This window comes from Hyperoodon ampullatus (assembly GCF_949752795.1).
Source record: "Hyperoodon ampullatus genome assembly, chromosome: 5".
Lineage (NCBI taxonomy): Eukaryota > Metazoa > Chordata > Mammalia > Artiodactyla > Ziphiidae > Hyperoodon > Hyperoodon ampullatus.
In genome coordinates, this window is record NC_136918.1 from 72,307,626 (window position 1) to 72,333,540 (window position 25,915).

Here is a 25,915-nt window from a genome sequence, read left to right on the forward strand (position 1 = left end):
AGAATGCTCAACATCATTAATCATTAGAGAAATGCAAATCAAAACGACAATGAGATATCTCACACCAGTCAGAATGCCCATCATCAAAAAATCTAGAAACAGTAAGTGCTGGAGAGGGTGTGGAGAAACGGGAACACTCTTGGACTGCTGGTGGGAATGTGAATTGGTACAGCCTCTATGGAGAACAGTATGGAGGTTCCTTAAAAAACTACAAACAGAACTACCATATGACCCAGCAATCCCACTACTGGGCATATACCTTGAGAGAACCATAATTCAAAAAGAGTCATGTACCAAAATGTTCACTGCAGCTCTATTTACAATAGCCAGGAGATGGAAACAACCTAAGTGTCCATCATAAGATGAATGGATAAAGAAGATGTGGCACATATATACAATGGAATATTACTCAGCCTTAAAAAGAAACGAAACTGAGCTATTTGTAATGAGGTGGATGGACCTAGAGTCTGTCATACAGAGTGAAGTAAGTCAGAAAGAGAAAGACAAATACTGTATGCTAACACATATATATGGAATTTAAGAAAAAAAAATGTCATGAAGAACATAGGGGTAAGACAGGAATAAAGACACAGACCTACTAGAGGATGGACTTGAGGATATGGGGAGGGGGAAGGGTAAGCTCTGACAAAGTGAGAGAGTGGCATGGACATACATACACTACCAAACGTAAAATAGATAGCTAGTAGGAAGCAGCCGCATAGCACAAGGAGATCAGTTTGGTTCTTTCTGACCACCTAGAGGGGTGGGATAGGGAGGGTGGGAGGGAGGGAGTCACAAGAGGGAAGAGATATGGGAACATATGTATATGTATCACTGATTCACTCTGTTATAAAGCAGAAACTAACACACCATTGTGAAGCAATTATACTCCAATAAAGATGTAAAAAAAGAATAACAAATCAGGCATTTTTTAAATCTCAAGTTAATACTAGCACAGCTAACACAAACTATCAACTATACACAGAAACACTGCAAATCACAAATATAGCACCAGACCCAGACTAAATGTATCCCCAACTCAATGTTTTCTTAGTATAATCCCAAAATGCCTGCAGCCACTACAAAACCACCCAAAAGAGAGCAAGTTAGAGTGGAAAGAAAGAGTAATCTAAATTAACTGCAAATTATTAAAATATCTTACTTGCAAAGTGCACAAAAATTGTAACTATGAGAAGATACTACTAGGGTCCTTCCCCAGATTTTGGAAAAGGCTTGGCTAGTGAGCAGTCCAGAAATTTAAGCTTCATTAGCTTAAGAGACAAAATCTGCATAATCCATCTGCTTTTCACTTGCCAACATTTTGTTTGAACCATCAGACTCCTATTACCTCCTCCCTATTCCTCATCCTTCTGGCATTATACTTGTTTTATGCCTGCACTGTTATTTTAGTGATGTTTCCAAAAGAGAAAGAAATAGACTCATCTTTACTTCATGTTTAACTACATGTTTAACTCTTCATTTTATACTCAACCTTTTGGCATCAATTCCAATTAAATCAATAATATGTAGTTTATATCACTGAACTACTGACTTAATTTCATTATAGCTATTGCTTACATCTTGTTTTTTTAAAGTATAAAAGATATCCACAAATGTAAAAGCAGTTAAGGCCTAAGAAGATGAACAGAAAGAACAGAATAGTAGCTGGAAAAAGGTAGCTTACTGATCTATATATAGCATTAGGAGTAATTAAGTTTCCACATTTATACTGTGCCCCCTCTTGAACCAAAAGTAATTACAAGGTAAAAATAAAAAACATTTTCAATCATAAGCTTAGTGGAAAAACTGTACTTAGTTAAGGCAGTGTACTCACTTAATCATACGCTATATTTGACTAAACAAGTTCTGACATGTAAATTAACTTTTCTGGAGTTCAATACCTTTGACTTGAATTCCAAGCTTTTTGAGGGCCTCTTCAACAGACTGACTTTCTCGTTTTCTCATAAAGCCATTATCAATGTGCACAGCAATGACTTGCTCTTGGTTCAAAGCACGATTCAACAAAGCTGTACAAACTGTTGAGTCTACTCCACCACTGAGCAAAACCTACAGGGTGAAATGAAAATTCAAACTGAGTAGAATAAGGAAAAAGAAGATAAGTTATCAGCTTAAATCACTACCTAAAAACACTGTTTGGGGAATTCCCTGGCAGTCCAGTGGTAAGGACTCCATGCTCACTGCCAAGGACCCAGGTTCAATCCCTGGTCGGGGAACTAAAATCCCACAAGCTGTGCAGCAGAGCTAAAAAAACAAAACAAAAAAACAAAAACAAAAAAACACTGTCTGTACGAAAGGTATGTATGGTAACTGAAAGAGCACTCTGAAACAGTGCAACTCAAAAGCACATGATCACCCAGTCAAAATTTAAGGGCTATGCTGAGTAAGCCAACTCTGAGTTCTAATATCACTGACATAAATTTATACACTTTCAGATGTAAATTGCTTACCAAAACTTTTGATGTGCCAACTCTCTCTTTGATCTCTCGAATGCACTCAAGTTCTCTGTTCTGCACAGTGAAGGTCCCACTGCACCCAGCTATGTCGAAGAGGAAATTTTTCAGTATTACTTTCCCATTTTCTGTAAGGCCAACTTCAGGGTGGAACTGGGCTCCATATAATTTTTTAGATTCATTTGCTATACCTTTATAGAGAAAATAATCATAAATTAAAAATTTTTCCTATTGAACAGACTCAACCAGAACCCACAGCAATTCCTCACAATTTCTTCCTCCATAAATGTGGAAACTGATACAAATTAGTGGATTTTTAGCTATGGGGAAAAAAAATACAAATAAAAACTACATTGCCATGGTGCAGCTTTATAAAGGTCTTTCCTTATACAGCAATTAATGAACTACATGACCTTGAAATAAGTCCTACAGAGATAATTCACAGTACCCTCAGTTCTCTACCTAGGTTACTGCAATTGTCTTGTCTATTTAATGAAGTGATAACTTGATTTTAGGTCTCGGTCCCATATGCCTTCATATGCAATGTGCAGATACCAATTTTCTATATTAGAAAATCCTCATACATTAAACCTATCAGAATATTCTAAGTGTTTCTTTCTTGGGTACTATTAACCAAATATAACTTCATTGACTTGATTAATGTGTTTCTGACACTTTATCATCTATAAAGCAGCAGATGTTAGGCTAGATGTTTTACATAGACATGTACTACCCCGTATGTATGGCTCTGAGATATTATTCCAGGCTTTCAACATCTGACAATCAGTGTGATATACCACATTAACAAAATGAAGGATAAAAATAATATGGTCATCTCAATAGTTACAGAAAAAGCAATAGATAAAATTCAACATCATACGTAATAAAAACTCTCAACAAACTGGGTAGAGAAGGAACGTACCTCAACATAATAAAGGCCATATACAACAAGTCCACAATTAACATACTCAGTGGTGAAAAGCTTTTCCTCTAAGATCAGCAACAAAACAAGAATTCAACAAAGTATTGGACATCCTAGCCAGAACAGTCAGGCCAGAAAAAAGAAATAAAATCATCCAAATTGAAAATGAAGAAGTAAAACTGTCTCTATTTGCAGATGTCACAACACTGTCTCTAGGAAACCCTAGAGATTCTACCAAAATGCTGTTAGAACTAATAAATTATTTCAGCAAGCTTGCAGAGAAGAAAATCAAACTACAGAAATCAATTGTGTGTGTACCAACAACAAACTGTCAGCAGGAAAAATTAAGAAAACATTGCCATCAACAAAACCAAAAACAATAAAACACTTAGGAATAAATTTAACCAAAAAGGTGAAAGATCTGTATACTGAACATTGTAAGACCTTGATGAAAGAAACTGAGGAAGGAACAAATAAAAAGATATTCCATGTTCATGGATTAGAAGAATTACTACTATTGAAATGTCAATTCTCACCAAAGTAATCTACAGATTCAATTCAATCTCTATCAAAAGTGGCAAAGTAGAAAAGTGGTGACCTAGGGACTAGGGAACGAGGGGAATAGGGAGAGGTTGGTTAAAGGGTACAAATTATTGGGTTTAAGATGAATAAGGTCTGAGGATATAATCTATAATATGGTGACTATAGCTGATAGCAAATTTCAGGGATCCAATACAGTGTTAAGAGAGTAGAAATTAAATGTTCTCACCAAAAAAAAGTAAATACAGTTGACCCTTGAACAATGCAAGGCTTAGGGTTACCTACCCTTTGTGCATTCAAAAATCTGCATATAACTTTACAGTCAGCCCTCTGGATCTGCAATTCCACATCCACAGTTTCAACCAACAACACATCACACACTACAGAAGGACATATTTAGCGAAAAAGATCCACGTATAAATTGACCTACATAGTTCAAAACCGTGTTTTTCAAGGATCAACTGTATGTGAGCTGATGGATGGGTTAATTAACTCAGTGGGGAAAAATCCTTTCACAATGTATATCAAATCATCACATTGTACCCTTTAAGTATTTTATAATTTTGTCAATTATACCTCAATAAAGCTGGAAAAGTTAAATTTTAAAAAAAGTTGGGAGAAAAAACCCCACCAACCTAAAATTCTGTGCCCTGAGAAACTACCCTTCAAAAATTCAGTAAAAATAAAAAACTTTCTCAAACGAACAAAAATTGAGGCCATTTGTTGCCAGGAGACTACCTTGCAAGAAATATTAAAGAAGTTCTTTAGGAAGATTGGTTCAAGATGGCGGAGTAGAAGGACATGCACTCACTCTCTCTTGCAAGAGCACTGGAATCACAACTAACTGCTGAACAATAATTGACAGGAAGACACTGGAACTCATCAAATAAGATACCCCACATCCAAAGAAAAAGGAGAAGCCACAATGAGATGGTAGGAGGGGTGCAATCACAATAAAATCAAATCCCATAACTGCAGGGTGGGTGACTCACAAACTGGAGAACAATTATACCACAGAAGTCCACCCACTGGAGTGAAGGCTGTGAGCCCCACGTCAGGCTTCCAAACCTGGGGGTATGGCAATAGGAGGAGGAATTCCTAGAGAATCAGACATTGAAGGCTAGCGTGATTTGACTGCAGCACTTCGACAGGACTTGGGGAAACAAGAGACTCCACTCTTGGAGGACACACACTAAGTAGTGTGTGCGTCAGGACCCAGGGGAAGGAGCAATGACTCATAGGAGACTGAACCAGACCTACCTACTAGTGTTGGAGGGTCTTCTGAAGAGGTGGGGGGTGGCTGTGGCTCACCATAAGCAGAAGGACACTGACAACAGAAGTTCTGGGAAGTATTCCTTGGCTTGAGCCCTCCCAGAGTCTGCCATTAGCCCCACCAAACAACCAGGTAGGCTCCAGTGCTGGGTCACCTCAGGCCCAAAAACCAACAGGGAGGGAACCCAGCCCCACTCAACAGCAGACAAGCAGATTAAAGTTTTACAGAGCTCTGCCCACCAGAGCAACACAGAGCTCTAGCCACCACCAGTCCGTCCCATCAGGAAGCTTGCACAAGACACTTTGATAGCCTCATCCACCAGAGGGCAGACAGCAGAAGCAAGAAGAACTACAATTCTGCAGCCTGTGGAAGGAAAACCACATTCACAGAAAGATAGACAAGATGAAAAGGCAAAGGACTTTGTACCAGATGAAGGAACAACATAAAACCCCAGAAAAACAACTAAATGGAGACAGGCAACCTTCCAGAAGAGGAATTCAGAATAATGACAGTGAAGGCGATCCAGGACCTTGGAAAATGAATGGAGGCAAAGATCCTGACGATCCAAGATATGTTTAACTAAGACCTAGAAGAATTAAAGAACAAACACCTAGAAGAATTGAAGAACAAAGAAACAGAGATGAACAATACAATAACTGAAATGAAAAATACACTAGAAGCAAACAACAGCAGAATAACTGAGGTTGAAGAACGGATAAGTGACCTGGAAGAGAGAATGGTGGAATTCACTGCCGCAGAACAGAATAAAGAAAAAAGAATGAAAAGAAATGAAACCAGCCTAAGAGACCGCTGGGACAACATTAAACACAACATTTGCATTACAGGGGTCCCAGAAGGAGAACCGAGAGAGAAAGGGCCCGAGAAAATATATGAAGAGATTATAGTTGAAAACCTCCCTAACATGGGAAAGGAAATAGCCATCCAAATCCAGGAAGAGCAGAGAGTCCCAGGCAGGATAAACCCAAGGAGAAGCATGACAAGACACACAATCAATTTGACAAAAATTAAAGACAAAGAAAAATTATTGAAAGCAACAAGGGAAAAACGACAAAGAACATACAAGGGAACTCCCGTAAGGTTAACAGCTGATTTCTCAGCAGTAACTCTACAAGCCAGAAGGGAGTGGCAGGACATATTTAAAGTGATGAAAGGGAAGAACCTACAATCAAGATTACTCTAGCCAGCAAGGATCTCATTCAGATTCGACAGAGAAATCAAAAGCTTTACAGAGAAGCAAAAGCTAAGAGAATTCAGCACCACCAAACCAGCTCTACAACAAATGCTAAAGGAACTTCTCTAAGTGGGAAACATAAGAGAAGAAAAGGACCTACAAAAACAAACCCAAAACAATTAAGGAAATGGTAATAGGAACATACATATCGAAAATTACCTTAAATGTGAATGGATTAAATGCTCCAACCAAAAGACACAGGCTCGCTGAATGGATACAAGAGCAAGACCCAGGGCTTCCCTGATGGCGCAGTGGTTGAGAGTCCGCCTGCCGATGCAGGGGACACGGGTTCGTGCCCCAGTCTGGGAAGATCCCACATGCCGTGGAGCGGGTAGGCCCGTGAGCCATGGCCGCTGAGCCTGCGCTTCCGGAGCCTGTGCTCCGCAACGGGAGAGGCCACAGCAGTGAGAGGCCCGCGTACCACAAAAAAAAAAAAAACACAAGAGCAAGACCCATATATATAATGTCTACAAGAGACTCACATCAGACCTACATACAGACTGAAAGTGAGGGGATGGAAAAAGATATTCCATGCAAATGGAAATCAAAAGAAAGCAGGAGTAGCAATACTTGTATCACATAAAATAGACTTTAAAATAAAGAATGTTACAAGAGACAAGGAAGGATGATCAAGGGGGGATCAATCCAAGAAGAAAATATAACCATTACAAATCTATATGCACCCAACATAGGAGCACCCCAATATGTAAGGTAACTGCTAACAGCTATAAAAGAAATCCACAGTAACACAATAATAGTGGGGGACTTTAACAACTCACTTACACGAATGGACATAACATCCAGACAGAAAATTAATAAGGAAACACAAGCTTTAAATGATATAACAGATAAGATAGAGTTAATTGATATTTATGGGACATTCTATCCAAAAACAGCAGATTACACTTTCTTCTCATGTGCACATGGAACATTCTCCAGGATAGATCACATCTTGGGTCACAAATCGAGCCTTGGTAAATTTAAGAAAATTGAAATCATATCAACATCTTTTCCAACCACAACGCTATGAGAGTAGAAATGAATTACAGGGAAAAAAAACCATAAAAAACACAAACACGTGGAGACTAAACATAAATAACCAAGAGATCACTTAAGAAATCAAAGAGGAAATCAAAAAATGCCTAGCGACAAGTGACAATTAAAACGCGATGATCCAAAACCTATGGGATGCAGCAAAAGCAGTGCTAAGAGGGAAGTTTATAGCAATACAACCCTACCTCAAGAAACAAGAAAAATTTCAAATAAACAATTTAACCTTACACCTAAAGGAACTAGAGAAAGAAGAACAAACAAAACCCAAAGTTTGTAGAAGGAAGGAAATCATAAAGATCAGAGTATAAATAAATGAAATAGAAACAAAGAAAATAGCAAAATCAATAAAACTAGAAGCTGGTTCTTTAAGAAGATAAACAAAATTGATAAACCATTGGCCAGACTCATCAAGAAAAAGAGGGAGAGGACTCAAATCAATAAAATTAGAAATGAAAAAGGAGAAGTTACAACAGCCACCGCAGAAATACAAAGCATCCTAAGAGACGACTACAAGCAATTCCATGCCAATAAAATGGACAACCTGGAAGAAATGGACAAATTCTTAGAAAGATATAACCATCCAAGACTGAACCAGGAAGAAACAGAAAATATGAACAGAGCAATCACAAGTAATGAAATTGAAACCGTGATTAAAAATCTTCCAGCAAAGAAAAGTCCAGGACCAGATGGCTTCACAGGTGAATTCTATCAAACATTTAGGGAAGAGCTAACACCCATCCTTCTCAAACTCTTCCAAAAAACTGCAGAGGAAGGAACACTCCCAAACTCATTGTATGAGGCCACCATCACCCTGATACCAAAACCAGACAAAGATACTACAAAAAAAGAAAATTACAGACCAATATCAATGATGAATACTGATGCAAAAATCCTCAACAAAATACTAGCAAACAGAATCCAACAACACATTAAAAGGATCATACATGATGATCAAGTGGGATTTATCCCAGGGATGCAAGGATTCTTCACTATATGCGTATCAATCAATGTGATACACCATATTAACAAATTGAAGAAGAAAAACCATATGATCATTTCAATAGATGCAGAAAAAACTTTTGACAAAATTCAACACCGATTTATGATAAAAACTATCCAGAAAGTGGGCATAGAGGGAACCTACCTCAACATAATAAAAGCGATATATGACAAACCCACAGCAAACATCATTCTCAATGGTGAAAAAATGAAAGCATTTCCTCTAAGATCAAGAACAAGAGAAGGATATCCACTCTCACCACTATTAGTCAACATAGTTTTGGAAGTCCTAGACACGGCAATCAGAGAAGAAAATGAAATAAAAGGAATACAAATTGGAAAAGAAGAAGTAAAACTGTCACTGTTTGCAGATGACATACTATACATAGAGAATCCTAAAGATGCCAGCAGAAAACTAGTAGAGCTAAAGAATGAATCTGCTAAAGTTGCAGGATGCAAAATTAATGCACAGAAATCTCTTGCATTCCTATGAACTAACAACAGAAGATCAGAAAGAGAAATTAAGGAAACAATCCCATTCACCACTGCAACAAATAGAATAAAATACCTAGGAATAACCCTGCCTAAGGAATTAAAAGACCTGTACTCTGAAAACTATAAGACACTGATGAAAGAAATTAAAGATGATATCAACAGATGAAGAGATATACCATGTTCTTGGATTGGAAGAATCAATATTGTGAAAAGGACTGTACTACCCAAGGCAATCTACAGGTTCAATGCAATCCCTATCAAATTACCAGTGGCACTTTTTACAGAAATAGAACAAAAAAACTTAAAATTCGGAGACACAAAAGACTCTGAATAGCCAAAGCAGTCTTGAGGGAAAAAATCGGAGCTGGAGGAATCACACTCCCTGACTTCAGATTATACTACAAAGCTACAGTAATCAAGATAATATGGTACTGGCACAAAAACAGAAATATACATCAATGGAACAGGATAGAAAACCCAGGGATAAACCCACGCATATATGGTCACCTTGTCTTTGACAAAGGAGGCAAGAATATACAATGGAGAAAAGACAGCCTCTTCAATAAGTGGTGCTGGGAAAACAGGACAGCTACATGTAAAAGAATGAAATTAGAACACTCCCTAACTCCATACACAAAAATAAACTCAAATTGATTAGAGGCCTAAATGTAAGGCCAGACACTATAAAACTGTTAGAGGAAAACATAAGAAGAACACTGTTTGACATAAATCACAGCAACAACTTTTTTGACCCACATCCTAGAGTAATGGAAATAAAAACAAAAATAAACAAATGGGACCTAATGAAACGTAAAAGCTTTTGCACAACAAAGGAAACTATAAACAAGACAAAAAGACAATCTTCAGAATGGGAGAAAATATTTGCAAACAAATCAATGGACAAAGGATTAATCTCCAAAATATATAAACAGCTCATGCAGCTCAACAGTAAAAAAAAACAAACAACCCAATCCAAAAATGGGCAGAAGACCTAAATAGACATTTCTACAAAGAAGACATGCAGATGGCCAAGAGGCTCATGAAAAGCTGCTCAACACCACTAATTATTAGAGAAATGCAAATCAAAACTAAAATGAGTTATCACCTCACACCAGTTAGAATGGGCATCATCAGAAAATTTACAAACAACAAATGGTAGAGAGGGTGTGGAGAAAAGGAAACCCTCTTGCACTGTTGGTGGGAATGTAAACTGATACAGCCACTATGGAGAACAGTATGGAGGTTCCTTAAAAAAGTAAAAATAGAATTACTGTATGACCCAGCAATCCCACTACTGGGCATACACCCAGAGAAAACCATAATTCAAAAAAACACATGCACCCCAATGTTCACTGCAGCACTATTTACAATAGTCAGGTCATGGAAGCAAGCTAAATACCTATCGACAGACAAATGGATAAAGAAGATGTGGTACATATATACAATGGGATATTACTCAGCCATAAAAAGGAATGAAATTGGGTCATTTGTAGAGATGTGGATGGATGTAGAGACTGTCATACAGAGTGAAGTAAGTGAGAAAGAGAAAAACAAGTATCATATAATAATACATTTATGTGGAACCTATAAAAATGGTACCGAGGAATCGGTTTGCAGGGCAGAAATAAAGACACAGATGTAGAGAACCAACGTATTGACACCAAAGGGGGAAAGTGGTTGCGGGGGGGGATGAATTGGGAGATTGGGATTGACATGTATACACTGATATGTCTAAAATAGATAACTAATAAGAACCTGCTGTATAAAAAAATAAATAAAATAAAATTCAAAAAAAAAGTTCTTTAGAGAGAAGGAAAATGATAAAGATCAGAAACTTGGATATACATAAAAAAGAGTATCAGAGCAGGAATAAATAAAGGTAAAATTAAAATTTTCTTCTTCCTAATTGATGTAATAGATAACTGTATTCAGAATAATATCAACAGTGATACATTTATGTATGCTTGTAGATAGATATGCTTATTCATGCTTACTTATAAGTGAAATGAACTGACAGCAATGTACAAGGGATGAGAGGAAAGAATTAGGTTTATTTTGTTATTATAAGGTACACTACTTGTGAAGTGGTACAGTGTAATTTCAAAGAGAATTTGGGTTAGTTGTAAATGTATATTGTAAAATCTAGGGCAACTTTTTCTAAAAAAAGTAAAAAAAGAAATAGAACTGATATGCAGAAAAGAGAAAATGGGATCACATAAAATGCCCAATTAAAACCACAAAAGGCAGAAAAAGAATAGAAGACAAAAATAAGAACAAAGAACAAGGACAACAAATAGAAAACAGTAACAGATATGGTAGATATTAATCCAACACTATCAATAATCACTTTAAACTCCAATAACCTAAATGCCTCAATTAAAAGACAGAGGTTGTCATAGTGGATCAAGAAGAAAACCTAACTATATATGTTGTCTACAAGAAATCCACTTTAAATATAAAGACACAGATCAAAAGTAAATGGATAGAGAATGATATATCATGATAACACTAATTAAAGATAGCATGAGTAGATACATTAATGTCAAACAGAGCAGACTTCAGGCAAGAAAAGTTATCAGGGATAAAGAGGAGCATATATATAATGATAAAGGGGTTCATTTCTAAAGAAGACATAATAATCCTTAATGCGTATGCACCTAACAGGAAAGCAACAAAATAGATGAGGCAAAAACTGATATAATTATAGGGAGAAATACATGAATCAACTACTGCAGTTAAGATACTTCAACATCCTTCTGTTAGAAATAGAGCCAATTACTGCAATCCATCACATCAACAGGCTAAAGAAAAATTACATGATCATATCAATAGATGCAGATAAAGCATATGAAATAGATCCAAATGCCCATTCATGATTAAAACTCTCAGGAGACTAGAAATAGAGGGGGACATCAATTTGATAAAGACTATCTTCTACAGCCTACAGCTAACATCATACCTAACCATGAGAAACTCAAAACTTTCCCACTAAGATCAGGAACAAAGTAAGGATGTTCCCTCTCACAATTGCTTTTCAACATCATAATGAAAGTCCTAGCTAATGCCATAGGACAAGAAAAGGAAATAGAACTAATAAATGATTACAACAAAGTTGCCGGATACAAGGTTAACACACAAGAGTTCATTGCTTTCCCATACACCAGCAATGAACAAGTGGAATTTAAATTAAAAATACAATTAACATTAGCACGCCCCCCCCAAATCAAATACTTTGGTATAAATCTAACAAAATATGTACAAGATCTATATGAGAACCCAATCACTCCTAAGCACTTCTACGTCTACCACCTGGTTTCTTACACAGTCTCCTTTCCTGATTACTACCATAGATTTCTAGCTGGTCTCTGCTTCTACATTTAACGGTCTCTTTTCTCCTCACTGTAGCCAGGGTAATCCTGAAATCAGATTGTGTCTCTCTCTCTTTTGTTAAAAACTCCACCTCACTATGAGTAAAGCCAACATTTTCACAGTGGCCTCAAAAGTCCTGGTGTTCTGGTTCCCAACAACCTCTCTGACCTCATCTTCTACCACACACTCCATGCTTACTCTGCTGTAACCATGTGGCTTCCTTGCTGTTCCTTAAACAAGGTCCCATCCCAGGAACTCTGTACTGCTATTTACTCTTTCCCTAAATATCCAAAAGGGTCAGCACTTACTTCCTCCATGTCTCATATCATCTAATAGGAACACCATCTCCATCTCTGAATACCCTATCTACAACAGTAACAGTCCTAATCACACATTCCACAACACTCTTCTCTTCTATTTATTTTTTCAGTGCATTTAAACATGTCCAACACCTGACTTATTTTGTATTTATCTGTGTTCTGTCTGTCCCAACCCTCCCCCATCTCCGCCCTCACCAACTATAACGTTAAACAGAGGTTTTGTCCATTTTGTTCACTGGCACCTAGAACTGTGCCCGGCACATGTGGGTACTCAGATATTTGTTAAATGAATTAAAATACATAAGCTCATCTACCACTATTGATCTCATATACGAAATAAAAACCCGTCAATATAAAAACCATTCCTGATAATTCCTATGCTAATACATTAATCTGTTAAGTAACTGCAGGTAGAATACTCAATTCAATTTATCCATTACGAATTTTTTTTCAACTTTTTAGGTGTAGCATATCAAACAAGAACTTTATTGATAACCCCACTTTTTTCTTTTGCAGATATCCAGGATTACTGGTGATTATTTACGTTACAATTATTCAAGTAAGCAAGTAAAAAAAAAAAATCACAAACTGCCAGAAAATTAACTCCTCTTCCTCAAAAAAACAGAGAACAAAAAATGGTTTAGAGCATGCGTTGGCAAACTTCCTACAAAGGGTTAGACAGTATAAGCTTTAAGCTTGGTGGGACACATACATATAGCCCCTATTGTTTATTATAACCCTTTAATAATGTAAAAATCATTCTTAGTTCCTAAACATACAAAAACAGGCTACAGGCTGGATTTGACCCAGAGGTAATAGTCTGCCAACCCTGGTTCAGAGAAATGCCCTGAATGCTTAGTCTGGTGTTTTATAGCATCCAAGATACATGCCTATATACACCTAAGAAAAGCATAAAAAAAGGACAATTATGAATACAGCATGCTGGAGAGGTAAATAGTTCTCAAATTTTTCCTGAGTTGTAGCTGTATTTTATGTCTGGAAAACATATTAGAATAAATATTTTTAAAAGTATTTCAGAGCAAACTAGTAAGTGACTTCTAGATAATCCTTCTAATATTAAATACCCTTCATAAATTAATGGTTGACCCTATGACATTTACAATATCTTTAAAAAAATAAGAAACATCAAAAACAGTACCTCATACAGAAACATATGCTTATAGGCTTCTCAGATAAATTTTTGACAATGAAATTTGCAAAAGTTTTAGAATTTTTACCTGCCACTATACTCCCAGAACGTGCCACAACCTTGAATCCATCGGCTACTTTGTCTACACTATCTCCATGGGTAAGCAAAACAATTTCTTCCTTCTGAAGGCCCCTAATAAAAAATAAAACAATACACAAATAGCTTAATTATTAGACATGATTAATGGATTCTTTTGCTTTATTTTTTTCTAGCTTTATTGAGACATAGTAACATATATAACATTATGTAAGTTTAAGGTGTACAATCGATGATTTCATATACATCTATATTGTGAAATGATTACTACAGTAAAAGTTAGTTAACATATCCACCACCTCACACAGTTACCATTTTTTGTGTGTGGTGAGAGCATTTAAGATCCACTCTCTAAGCGACTTTCAAATATACAATACGGTGTTGTTAACTGTAGTCTACATGCTGTACATAAGATTCCTAGAACTTATTCATCTTATAATTGGTAGTTTTTTGCTTTAGAAATACTAGCTTCTTCTGTGTGTAAATCAAGAAAAGAGAGAAAGTATGTAACAGTGCAACACTGCTAGAATTTAAACTTATTCTGTCCATTATAAAGCAAATAACAATAATAAATTTCAGAAAAAGACAATCCATAAAAATTGAAAACTGAAACAATATATAAAGTTGTTATTTTTTTTAACTTTTTATTTTATGTTGGAGTATAGTTGATTAACAATGTTGTGTTAGTTTCAGGTGTACAACAAAGTGATTCAGTTATACATATACATGGATCTATTCTTTTTCAAATTCTTTTCCCAATTAGGTTGTTACATAATATTGAGCAGAGCTCCCTGTGCTATGCAGTAGGTCCTTGTTGGTTATCCATTTTAAATACAGCAGGTGTACATGTCAGTCCCACACGCCCTGACTCTCCCCACCCCCCAGCCCGTCCCCCTCCCCAGTAACTGTAAGTTCGTTCTCTAAGTCTGTGAGTAAAAAATAAATAAAGTTGGTAATATAAGTCCCCCACCACCACACATACACAATTTCAAGAGGCTATAAGATAATAATTTCAAAATTATATCTCATTGGAATTTATCTTAAGGACAGAAGTAATTAATGGCATGGATTAAAACTATGTAAGTAACATTTATCAAATGCAATTGTGTGGACTTTCTTTGGACCCTGATGCAAACAAATCAACCATAAAGATATTTTTTACATTATGAAAAAATCTGAACAAGGACTTGGTATTAAATAATATTAAGAAATAAAAAATTTTAAATAAAGCAAGAAGATAAAGTATTTTAAAAGCAAAAGGATGTTTTGAGGTTGTTATTATTGTCATCACTATTACTTAGGATTTGTGTAGGTTGTAAGTGAGTACCAGGATTTTAGATCTACAAAGACAGAAAAACTTTAAATCTTAACCAGATCTTTACATTTAAAGCCTCCTGTAGTATCACCTTCTACCAGCAAGATTCCTGAAGTAGTTCTCAAGAGTAGTCACTTGAGATACAGATCAATGTAAGCAACACCTCTCCATTATGAAGTAGAACAAGCACTGGATTTCAAAAACGTATTTTGGCAATGAGCAGCTTCAGTTCTTAAAATTATTTTGAGCAACTCGGGCTTTTTTTTATTACTACCCCTTTGAAAACAAGAATACTTGAATACAGATATGCTTATTTTTGTTCTTTCCAGTATTAAAGAAAAGCCAGCCACAGCCAGTTCTGTGTAAAAACTGGGAAATCTCCATTTCAGATAAAAGTTCTTAACTTGAATTTTTAAATTTCTGATCTGTCCGATTTGGAGAACACTATTCATTAAGAATTAATTTAGGCACAACTCAATGGAGGCTGTAAGAATATGTTAATAAACGAATCTATAAAAAATAATTAGTACAGTTATAAGAAATGATAATAAAAACAACATTAGCTGACATCAGCCAGTATTTTACAGATTGAATGCAGTTAGGGAGAAATGTGATTTTTAAATAAAAATGAAATTTAGTTTAAAAAAAAAGTGAGTAACTCTATCAACAGTCCACCTAAATGGTGGACTATATCCAAAACATCAGAAAACCCTAAAAAAGAAAGCAAGTGACTAAAACTTAAGTTTTCTGGTCTTTCAGGAAGCTGAATGAAAACTCAGCTATTTTTTTTAGTAAGGCAGAAGATAAATGATTCTAGAAAGCCAATGAACAGCTCATTCACTAATCTTCAAATACATTAGAGCTGCTGTACTTAATCTATTATCACCTAGCAATAAAATAAATTAATACATTCACTGTATTAAAGACAGTACACAAAGTATAGTTATGCTCAGATACAGTAGAGAAAGTGAGGAAGAGGGAAATAAAACACATATTTAGTAATGGGTCCAGCAATGGGTAGCTTGCTAAGTACCCAGAGCAAGAACATGGTAGAGGAAGACGTATACAAATGCGGGACAGTTTAAAACATTATCCATTTGCCACGTCTGTCATACTAATGTTTAGAATCACACTCTACTAAAAGAGTGAAAAGGGAAAACTACAAATGTTGGCATCACAATATGCTGTCCCAAAGAGGAGTTCAAGACTGCACAGGTACTTTTAAATTATGTCATTAAGTGCTTTTCTTATCCCTAATTAGCATCACTGCGATCTGCTGCTGTCTTGACACTCAACTGGAAGACAAATATGACAATTAACACCTTTGGCCACTACTGTGGCCTTAATTTTGTCTAAGAATTACAGAATCTCCAATTTTGAAGAATAACATTCCCAGCTGTAAGTTAGTTAATCTACTAACATTCTTATTGATCTAAAAATATCTTTAATACCTGAATAACGAGCATGTGTTATCCACACTAATACTGAAGACTCCATCTTCTCTAACACTTTTTTTGTGCACAGTACCTCCAAATACCTTATTCATCATCTGTTCAAGAGAAAATAAATTGATGTTAATATAAATCAAAAGAAAATTACTCAATTTCTTACATTAATAATTTATGTTTCTTATTTTTAGGATAGTTGTTATATTTGTGCCCCCAAAATAAAGGAAGTCTGATAACTGTAGATAACTTGGTGTTATTGTATATAATTATAAAGTTCTTAAAAGGCATAGTTATAAAACAAAACTAAATTAATAAAAATTAACCTCAGGTCAAATTCCTAAACACTGGCAAATTTTCCATTTAGGGTACTTTAATTCATCTGTTAAAAATAGGGATTTCTTTAACACTTACATCTGTTTAATTTTAAAAGGCACTTTGAGCTTAGAAAGTACCTAGTTGGTATTAAAACCAGGCAGATATAAATTCCTCCAAACTGTTTAATCTTTGGTTCCAAAGGAATAGTCTGAAAGTCTGCAAAAGGCTGTCCTGTGGAGATGAGATAAGCAATAAAATATGGTCTTTCAATTAAATTTATTTGTTCAAATCCCATACACCTACAGACTTTTAAGTGGTCTCTACATTCTGACCCTTCTTGTGTCAATCTTCTTATTTATCACTTACGTATGTCCAAAACACCCCCAACACCAGACACACACAAGATTTTTAGGAACATTAAATGTGCATCAATAAAATCACTACAACCCATCTTGGTATGTCTGTTCCACAACAGATGTCATAAGATACCTGCCACAACAATATGTGATGCAGGCTGACCCAGCCCCCAACAGAAAAGTCGGCAGAGGGCTAAATAAATGTTCATTCTTGTGATGCACAATAGCATATTCTTCAAAACCATCAGCAAATGCTGCCCTCTACATTCTCCTCTTAGACATTCACAATTAACCTTCCTGCAATAAAGGTTTGGGTTAAGTCCAGCAGTTAAAAAAAAACCTGCTAATCCTTGTTTAACCCGGTATTTCCCAAACTAAAGACTCATAAGTAAAACACTTTCTGCAGCACCTTAACCAACACAGTTTAGGAAACACTGCTGCAGTCTAATCAGTCCCCTTGCCTCCAGTCTTGCCTATCTTCCAGCCTATATTCCAGAGATCTATGAATGTCAGCTACTAAGATATAAATATGATTCTGTTAGTCCATTATTAAATTCTTAATGGCTCTCTATCATCTACATCTGGGTTGGTAAATTTTTCCTGTCAAGGGCCAAAGAGTAAGTATTTTAGCCTTTGCAGGCCCTACTGTCTCTGGAGCAACTGTTCAACTCCTGTCGTCGTTAACACAAAAGCACCCACAGACAATACTTAAAGGACTGGATGTGGCGGTGTTCCAATAAACTTTATTTATGGGCACTGAAATTTGAATTTCACTTAATTTTCACATGTCACAAAATATAATTTTTTTAAAATGTTTTTCAACTCCAACCATAAAAACCATTTTAAAATCATAAAAACCATTCTTAGCTTGCAGGTCATACAAAAACAGGCAGTGGGCCAGCTTTGGCAGCAGGCTATAGTTTGCTGACTCCTTGTCTACAGGATAAAGTCCAATATGGAACAGACTTTTCAATACATTGCCCCCGTCTAATTTCACTTCTCATCTTCCCTGTCATTCTCTACTCCAGCCATTCAAACTGGTGTGATTACTGAAGCTGACCGTGTTCTCTCCCCCCACCATGTCTTCAGGTCTCTTCACAGTCCCAGGGGCCTAAGAAAGTATGTGGCCCAGAGCAGTCAGTCATTCAAATTTGCTGAATGAAAAATGAATGTTTTCCTCTACACCACTCAATGAACCTTGTGAACCTCTGCCTCCTCTAATTTGCAGTTCTTAATTAGAAGACAGCTGAATGATCAAGATAACCAAAGCTGTTGGAACGCTACACAATTTAAAAGTTCACAGAGTCTAAATTAAAGGCTTTTACAAAGCCAAAGGCTTGAAGTAAAATTTAAAGCTATGTCACCTATTCAGAAGGCTTTCATGCTTATTCTTGATTCCTGACTATGTATGCTACTTAAGGGTGAAAATACAAGGAGTTGAAAGACCAGCTAAGTGTGTGTGTGGGAGGAGGGAATAACTTTATGTAGAGTAAAACACTTTACTTTGTTAAAATTTTGTTTTAATATTCTATTTTGACTTAAGGAAATGGTTTTCAGTATGGATTCCTGGTAACCTCAAGGTCCTAAATGCCTCAAAAAACACCCCTGTAAGTCTACTAGGTCTACCACTCTAATTGGGTCAGCTTCCCTCTTATCTGTCTTATATGCCAAAGTTTTAAAATAAATCTTAGATTTGGGAGGGGGAAACGGGAGGAAATTCCACCAATAAAAACCTGTGGGAGTCTATAAAGAAGCCAAATGCTTGTAATAAAGATGTTTCTTTAAAAAAAATGAAATTATAGTGAAGAGAGAAGTCAGTCTAGAAGGTACAGGCAATATATATGATTGGCAAAAGTTTAGTATCCAGCATACATAAAAACAATCTAAAAAATTCAACAGAAAAATGTGCAAAAAATCACAAATAAGCTTTTACAGCAAAGCAGACACTAATGACTAATGGCAAATAAACACATGAATCTCAAAATAAGGAAAATGACCATTAAGACTACAACATGATGTCATTTAATACCTCTTCAGCTAGGCAAATTCAGGGAAAAAAAAAAAAAAAAAGCTGACCGTGTCAAGTCCTGGCAGGGATATAGAGCAGAAGGAATTTTTATATACTTATATACTGCTCTGGGAATGTACTTTGGGGGCAAATATCATTTCCTCGTGAAGCTGAGACTCGGCATTTCAATTAATGATTAGCCTAGAGAAAAGTCTGTGTATGTACAATACCAGATGAAGAGTCCAAAAATATTCATGGCAGTATCTGTAATAGCAAAAACCTGGGAAAAGACCAGTGATACTAACAGTGGAATGTATAATTAATTTGTGCTACATTCAAACAATAAACTCAGTAGTGAAAATAAAATTAATGAATCTCAAAACCAAAAATGAAAATACATGAAGTATGATTTCACTCATATTAAGGTCAATAGGCAAAACTAAGTAAAATATTATTTAGAAATACAATATGTATAAAGCTACAAATAAAAGAAAGGGAATGAATAACATTTCAGGAAAGTGTTACCTCTTGCAGGAAGAGAGAAGAATGTAGAATGGAAAAAAGCATGAAGAGAGTTTTAGAAGTTCTACTAATATTCTATTTCTTATGCTGAGTGGGGCATAAACGGTAATAGAGGTAAAGGGAGCAAGGAGCAGGACAGACTTTTTTCTTCCAAAGCAAAGAACTACCAGGAAGCAATCAGAAAGACTCTTGACAAGAGTTAATGGCAAAAGATGGTACAGAAGACACTGAAATAACTAAAATTTCAGGATGCCATGGAAGGGGCAAAGGTATATACCAGAGTGAGAACTTTGGTGCTAAAATTACTCAACTAAGAGTCACTAATAAGCGGTAGTCCTTTACAAACAGCATATTAGCTACGTGGTATTATTATTTATTTATTTATCAATATTTTATAGAAAGACAATTTCTGCCCAAAGGAGCAAGATCAGCCTATTCCCTTATACTACTATGAAAGTTCAGATGACAAAGGCAAAATTTTTTATGCATTTAACATAAGCAGGCCAGGCTCCGGCTATCACAGACCCCTACTGAATGACAGAAAAATGTGGTCTTACAATTATAAGGGGGTACTGACATAATGGAGAAACAGTCAGCCACTATCATTTAAATTAAGGGAGCATTTTCCAGACCTATTCCACTCTAAGTGGGTGCCAAAAAAATATCTTGTGAGACTCTTCCTTACAAAATGTTATAGTACCTCTCAATATACTAAAAACCATTTAATTACAGGTTGTGCTGGACTTCCCTGGCTGTCCAGTGGTTAAGACTCTACACTTCCAATGCAAGGGGGACAGGTTTTGTTTTTTTGTTTGTTTTTTTGCTGTACGCGGGCCTCTCACTGTTGTGGCCTCTCCCGTTGCGGACCACAGGCTCCGGACGCACAGGCTCAGCGGCCATGGCTCACGGGCCTAGCCTCTCCGCGGCATGTGGGATCTTCCCGGACCGGGGCACGAACCCGTGTCCCCTGCATTGGCAGGCAGACTCTCAACCACTGCACCACCAGGGAAGCCCGGGGGAGAGGTCTGATCCCTGGTCGGGGAACTAAGATCCTACATGCTGTGTGGCATGGCCAAAACTTTCTTTTTTTTAAATTGTAATTATTAGTTGTACTTTATGATTAATATTGACTACTCAGGCAAGGAAGATCAATAAATTATGTAAATACATTACATCATGGGGCAAAGACATATTTAAAAAAAAAAGTCAGCCAATTTCCAATGTTCAATCTGATCAGGAAACAGGCTCTTATGAGAAAACATATTAGAATACTAGGTGGGAAAATCTAAAAATAAGCTATTATCCAAGTCAAATTTATAATCACCAGTTGACTTTTCGGAGCACATTACAGGGGAGAAAGAACCTTTTACTATAAAATTCTTGTTGCCTAGATAAGAAAAATCCATTATTATAGATTTTGTATTTTATATATTTTTAGTCAGCATTTCCTCTAAATCAATGGAAAACCATAACAATCAATTAACAAGAAGCAAAATCTGGTAAAGCTGTTTTGCAGACCAGTGATTTCTAATATTCTGCCCTTGTATCCAGAATAATAAAATAATAATAATATAATAATAATAATAATAAAAATATTCACATTCTTACGTGAACATTGATTTATGTTTCCTTCCTTTACTGAAAGCTCCAGAGACAGTTATTAGAAAATGTATTGGTCTGTTCACTTTCTAACTTTTGAATAGCTTCCCTTTGTGCATTATTCATATCAATACACAAGTTTCAACCAGGTTGTTTAAAAAAAAAGACAATTCACTGTTCTGCTCACTACTAAAATGAGGAGGATCCCAAAATGGCACCAACACTGGGGTCCTCATGGTAGAATAAGCTTCCAAAAATAGCTGCCTCCAGTGTCTATGTCTCCAGGGTGAGCTCCAATTGCCTCCTGCCTCTCCAGGAGACTCTCCAAGATCAGCAGGTGGGTCTGACCCAGGCTCCTTTTAAATTACTGCTTCTGTCTTGGAGCGTGTGAGATTTTGTGTGCACCCTTTAAGAGTGGAATCTGTATTTCCCACAACCCTCTGTCTCTCCCAAAAGTAAGCCCCAATGGCCTTCAAAGCCAAATGTTCTGGGGGTTCATTTTCCTGGTGCAGGACCCCTGGGCTGGGGAGCCCAATATGGGGCTCTGACCTTGGGGGAAACCTCTGCAATTGTAATTATTCTCCCATTTGTGGGTCACCCACACAGGGCTCTGAGTTTTGACTGTAACTCTGACCCTCCTATTCATCTCATTGTGGTTCCTTCTTTATATCTTTAGCTGTAGAAGACCTCTTCTGCTAGATTCTCATCAATAGTTGTTCTGTAAATAGTCGTTAATTTTGGTGTGCCCATGAGAGGAGGTGAGCTCAGGGTTTTCCTATTCCACCATCTTGGCCACTCCCCTACATACACACTTAATTAACATTGCAGTGAAGACACCTGGCAGACACCATCTTAACAAAATAATCAAAATGAACGTCACCTATCATGATATTAATTGACATCACGTGCCTCCTAATGAGATGCTCTGAGAAGAGCAAAGCATTACTTCTGTGGTATTCCTGACAAAAATACATAACCTGAATCTAACAATGAGTAAACATCAAACAAACCAAGACTGAGGACTACTCTACAAGGTAACTGGAATGTACTTTTTTTTTAATTGCCAAGGTCATGAAAGAGAAGGAAAGATTGAGAAATGATTCTAAACTAAAGTAATGTAAAGCGACATGACAACCTAATACAACACATGGTCCTAGACTGGATTCATGAATTATAAGAGACATTAATGAGACCAACAGTGAAATGTGAATGGAGTCTGTGGATCAGATGCTAACACTGAGTCAATGTTAACTTCCTGATTTTGATAACTATACTGTGGTTCCGTAGGACAGAATTCTAGTACTTAGGATACAACAAGTAACAGAACACCTTGTTTGCAAATTACTCTCAAAATGGTTAAAAATGTCATAACTGGGGAAATGAGTAAAAGTATACAGGAGCTCTGTGAACTACTTCTGCAACTTTTATGTGTATTTAAATGTCTAAGTTTTTTTTTAATGGACAGTGTTTTGTTGTAAGCAGTAATATATAGTTGCTTTTCTGAAAATCCCCACTGAAGTCAGTTCTGCCACACTAGTGTAGCAATTCATAAACAGTTGTAATATGAACAAATTATCTCATATAACTAAATATCTTACTTACTCTAAAGATAGAAAATACTAATACAGTAGGAGTCAAAAGCAGAATAAATTAACTCTTAAGGCAAATTCACAGATGCATATACCTGCATGCCATAGCAAATTCCAAGAACAGGCTTGCCAATAGTGAATATTGCTGGATCAAACCAGGGAGCATCTTCTGCATACACGGAATTAGGTCCTCCAGAGATGATAATAGCACTGTGGATTTAAGGAAGAGAGTAATGAAGATCTTTAACTGCTAATTTTTATACAAATTTTTATACAAGGTCTATGCCCTCTCTTGCTTGTACCACTGAGGGAGACTTGATACAGATTCAGAGATTTTGTGATGTTTTCACTATGCTATAGCAGATCCAGATTCTATCAGCCTATTAACAGCCTCTTACACAGCTTAATTTTTTTTTTTTTTTTTGGCCACAGCACGCAGGATCTTCCTTCCCTGACCAGGGATCGAACACGTGCCCCCTGCAGTGGAAGCACAGAGTCTTAACCACTGGACCACCAGGGAAGTCCTCTACACAGCTTACTTATTTTTACTCTACTTTATTGCAATACATGAAAGTTTATCAATTCAACAAACACTTGTTAATAAGTACAAACTACCAAATATATAAAACCAATGTTTCAATCTATGAAGGTTAGCCTGTATTTGTTTTGTTTCCTCATCAACAGAGGAAGTAAATGAGAATTCTAAAGTGAGATGGTGAAAATATAGGTCTCCTGAGAGGTCAGGAGTGAAGCAGGTCACAGCAGGGCAACTGAAGGTATTATGAAGGCCCTGGATTATGCAGAGTAAAATACTCTACAATAAAGAATGGCAGAAAATGTGAAGAATTACCTAACTTTGCCTGTTTAAAACCTGTCCAATGTTCCCAACAATTTTACCTGAGACCTAGGAATAAGAGCTAACACGACTTGCCTCATATGCCCTGCTCTCAGAACCATGGTCAGTATTATCACTTAACTACATTACAATTTATAGAGCATTCCATGGGTTAACTTGGGAATAGAACTATTCATATAAAGAAAGCTGAAAATAGAGACCTATATTCCTCACCTGGCCTCTAATACAGCTAACTTTGATCCTCAGCATTCTATCAAAAACTTTATAGAACACTTTAATGTTATGATTTTTACATAAAAATTCAGATTTCTAGATTTTCTTTAGGGAAAACAAGGGAAAAAATCTGCTAATACTGGACTTTCACCCTTACATGGCCACAAATAACTGGAATCACAGAGAGACTTGCACCTTCAGACTACTAATGCTCTCCAGTTTACACAATACAGGCATACTTATGCCCTTTAATCAATTTAAAGTACCCTCAAACTAATTTTAAGTTTGAGTTTGCAGGAATCCTGATTTATCTATATTTCTAAAGGAAAATGCATTCCAAGATATAACCAAAATCTACTTACAAACAAAATTGGATTACAATTCACCTTATAATTAGTGGCTGCCTGCCATGCAAAAATATATATAAACTAAAATGCTAGACTTTAATACATCCAGAAAAATAATATAAGTCAAATTCATAAAAATTACTCAACAAGGTAATTTTTTTTGTTTTTTTGGTCTTTTTTTTTTGCAGTACGCGGGCCTCTCACTGTTGTGGCCTCTCCCGTTGCGGACCACAGGCTCCGGACGCGCAGGCTCAGCGGCCATGGCTCACGGGCCCAGCCGCTCCACGGCATGTGGGATCTTTCTGGACCGGGGCACGAACCAGTGTCCCCTGCATCAGCAGGCAGACTCTCAACCACTGCACCACCAGGGAAGCCCATAATGTATTTTTAAAAAATATATAACAATAATTTAAGTGAGCACAAAAGCCCTACTCTTTAAACCTTGTATTGGTAACATGAATTTTGGTATACATTATGTCTGTCAGCTTATCTCTTGCAAAAGAGACTGAAGATAATCTAATCAGATGATAAATGTGACACCTTTAAGATAACAATTTTAAAGGGGAATGGGGCTAGCCCTAAGGGTAGATATGTAACCTAGCCTCTTAAAAATGCAGAAGCTAAGACTCTCTAAAACATACTTAATAATCAAAATCTCTAGAATTTCAGTATTTAGTTTCTATTTAGTTTTATAAGGGATAACCACCATGCAACTGCCCAGCATCCCTCATTAATCTGCTAAACAACTCAAGGCTATAAAGATTCTTAATACTATTAAAAAGAAAAGGCAACAGACTTAGTCAAGGATAAAACTCAAGCTGCACTTAAGCCAATTATGAAAATTCTTATCTCAGTAAGTCTTGAGAAGAGCTAATCACTCATTCTGAGTTTTCTATTTCAACCCTGCTATTATTTTGAAACAACTTGCAATTACAAGGCCCATGAAGTCTTAAGGCATTCCAGATACCAATTTTATGTATCAAGCAAATCAAGGTTCTAAAAACAGGTAGGTTAAGATGTCTCTCAAATCATAAATCTAAAGTTTATTCTAGAAAAAGGGTGGTCAAAATAACTATCTCAGCAGAAAGGATTATAGTAATGAAAGCCACAGTGCTATATAGTTCCTATTCTTCTACAGAGAAAAGAAGCTATAGGCATAAGCAGGACCTAGGAACGGTTGACAGATGACAAGAAAAACAATCAGACTTCTATTGCCAATACTGGTTACCCTATTCCAAAACATTTGGTCGATTAGTTTGCTGGGGATTTTTGTGTTTGTTTTGGGTTGGGAGAATGATGGAACTTGGATCTGACAGAGAGCTATTCAGATTTCTTGCAGTTTTTGATTCCCTTAAAACTGGTTCTCACTGGCAAATCAAGACAGTTCAATTAGATAAACTTCTTACT

At 36.4% G+C, this 25,915-nt stretch overlaps 1 protein-coding gene across 2 annotated transcripts in view; it reads right to left on the bottom strand.

The window, feature by feature from the left end:
- The window catches only part of GMPS (guanine monophosphate synthase), a gene marked incomplete at its 5' end in the record, with an annotated part of 79,941 nt that overhangs the window by 37,357 nt on the left and 16,669 nt on the right, over positions 1-25,915 (bottom strand). For both annotated transcript variants that reach the window (XM_079704629.1, XM_079704630.1), the window contains 5 exons: positions 1,902-2,067; positions 2,469-2,662; positions 13,933-14,036; positions 16,707-16,804; positions 23,188-23,302. In XM_079704629.1, coding sequence (XP_079560755.1) covers positions 1,902-2,067; positions 2,469-2,662; positions 13,933-14,036; positions 16,707-16,804; positions 23,188-23,302 — 677 coding nt within the window. The remainder of the gene's footprint in view (positions 1-1,901; positions 2,068-2,468; positions 2,663-13,932; positions 14,037-16,706; positions 16,805-23,187; positions 23,303-25,915) is intronic.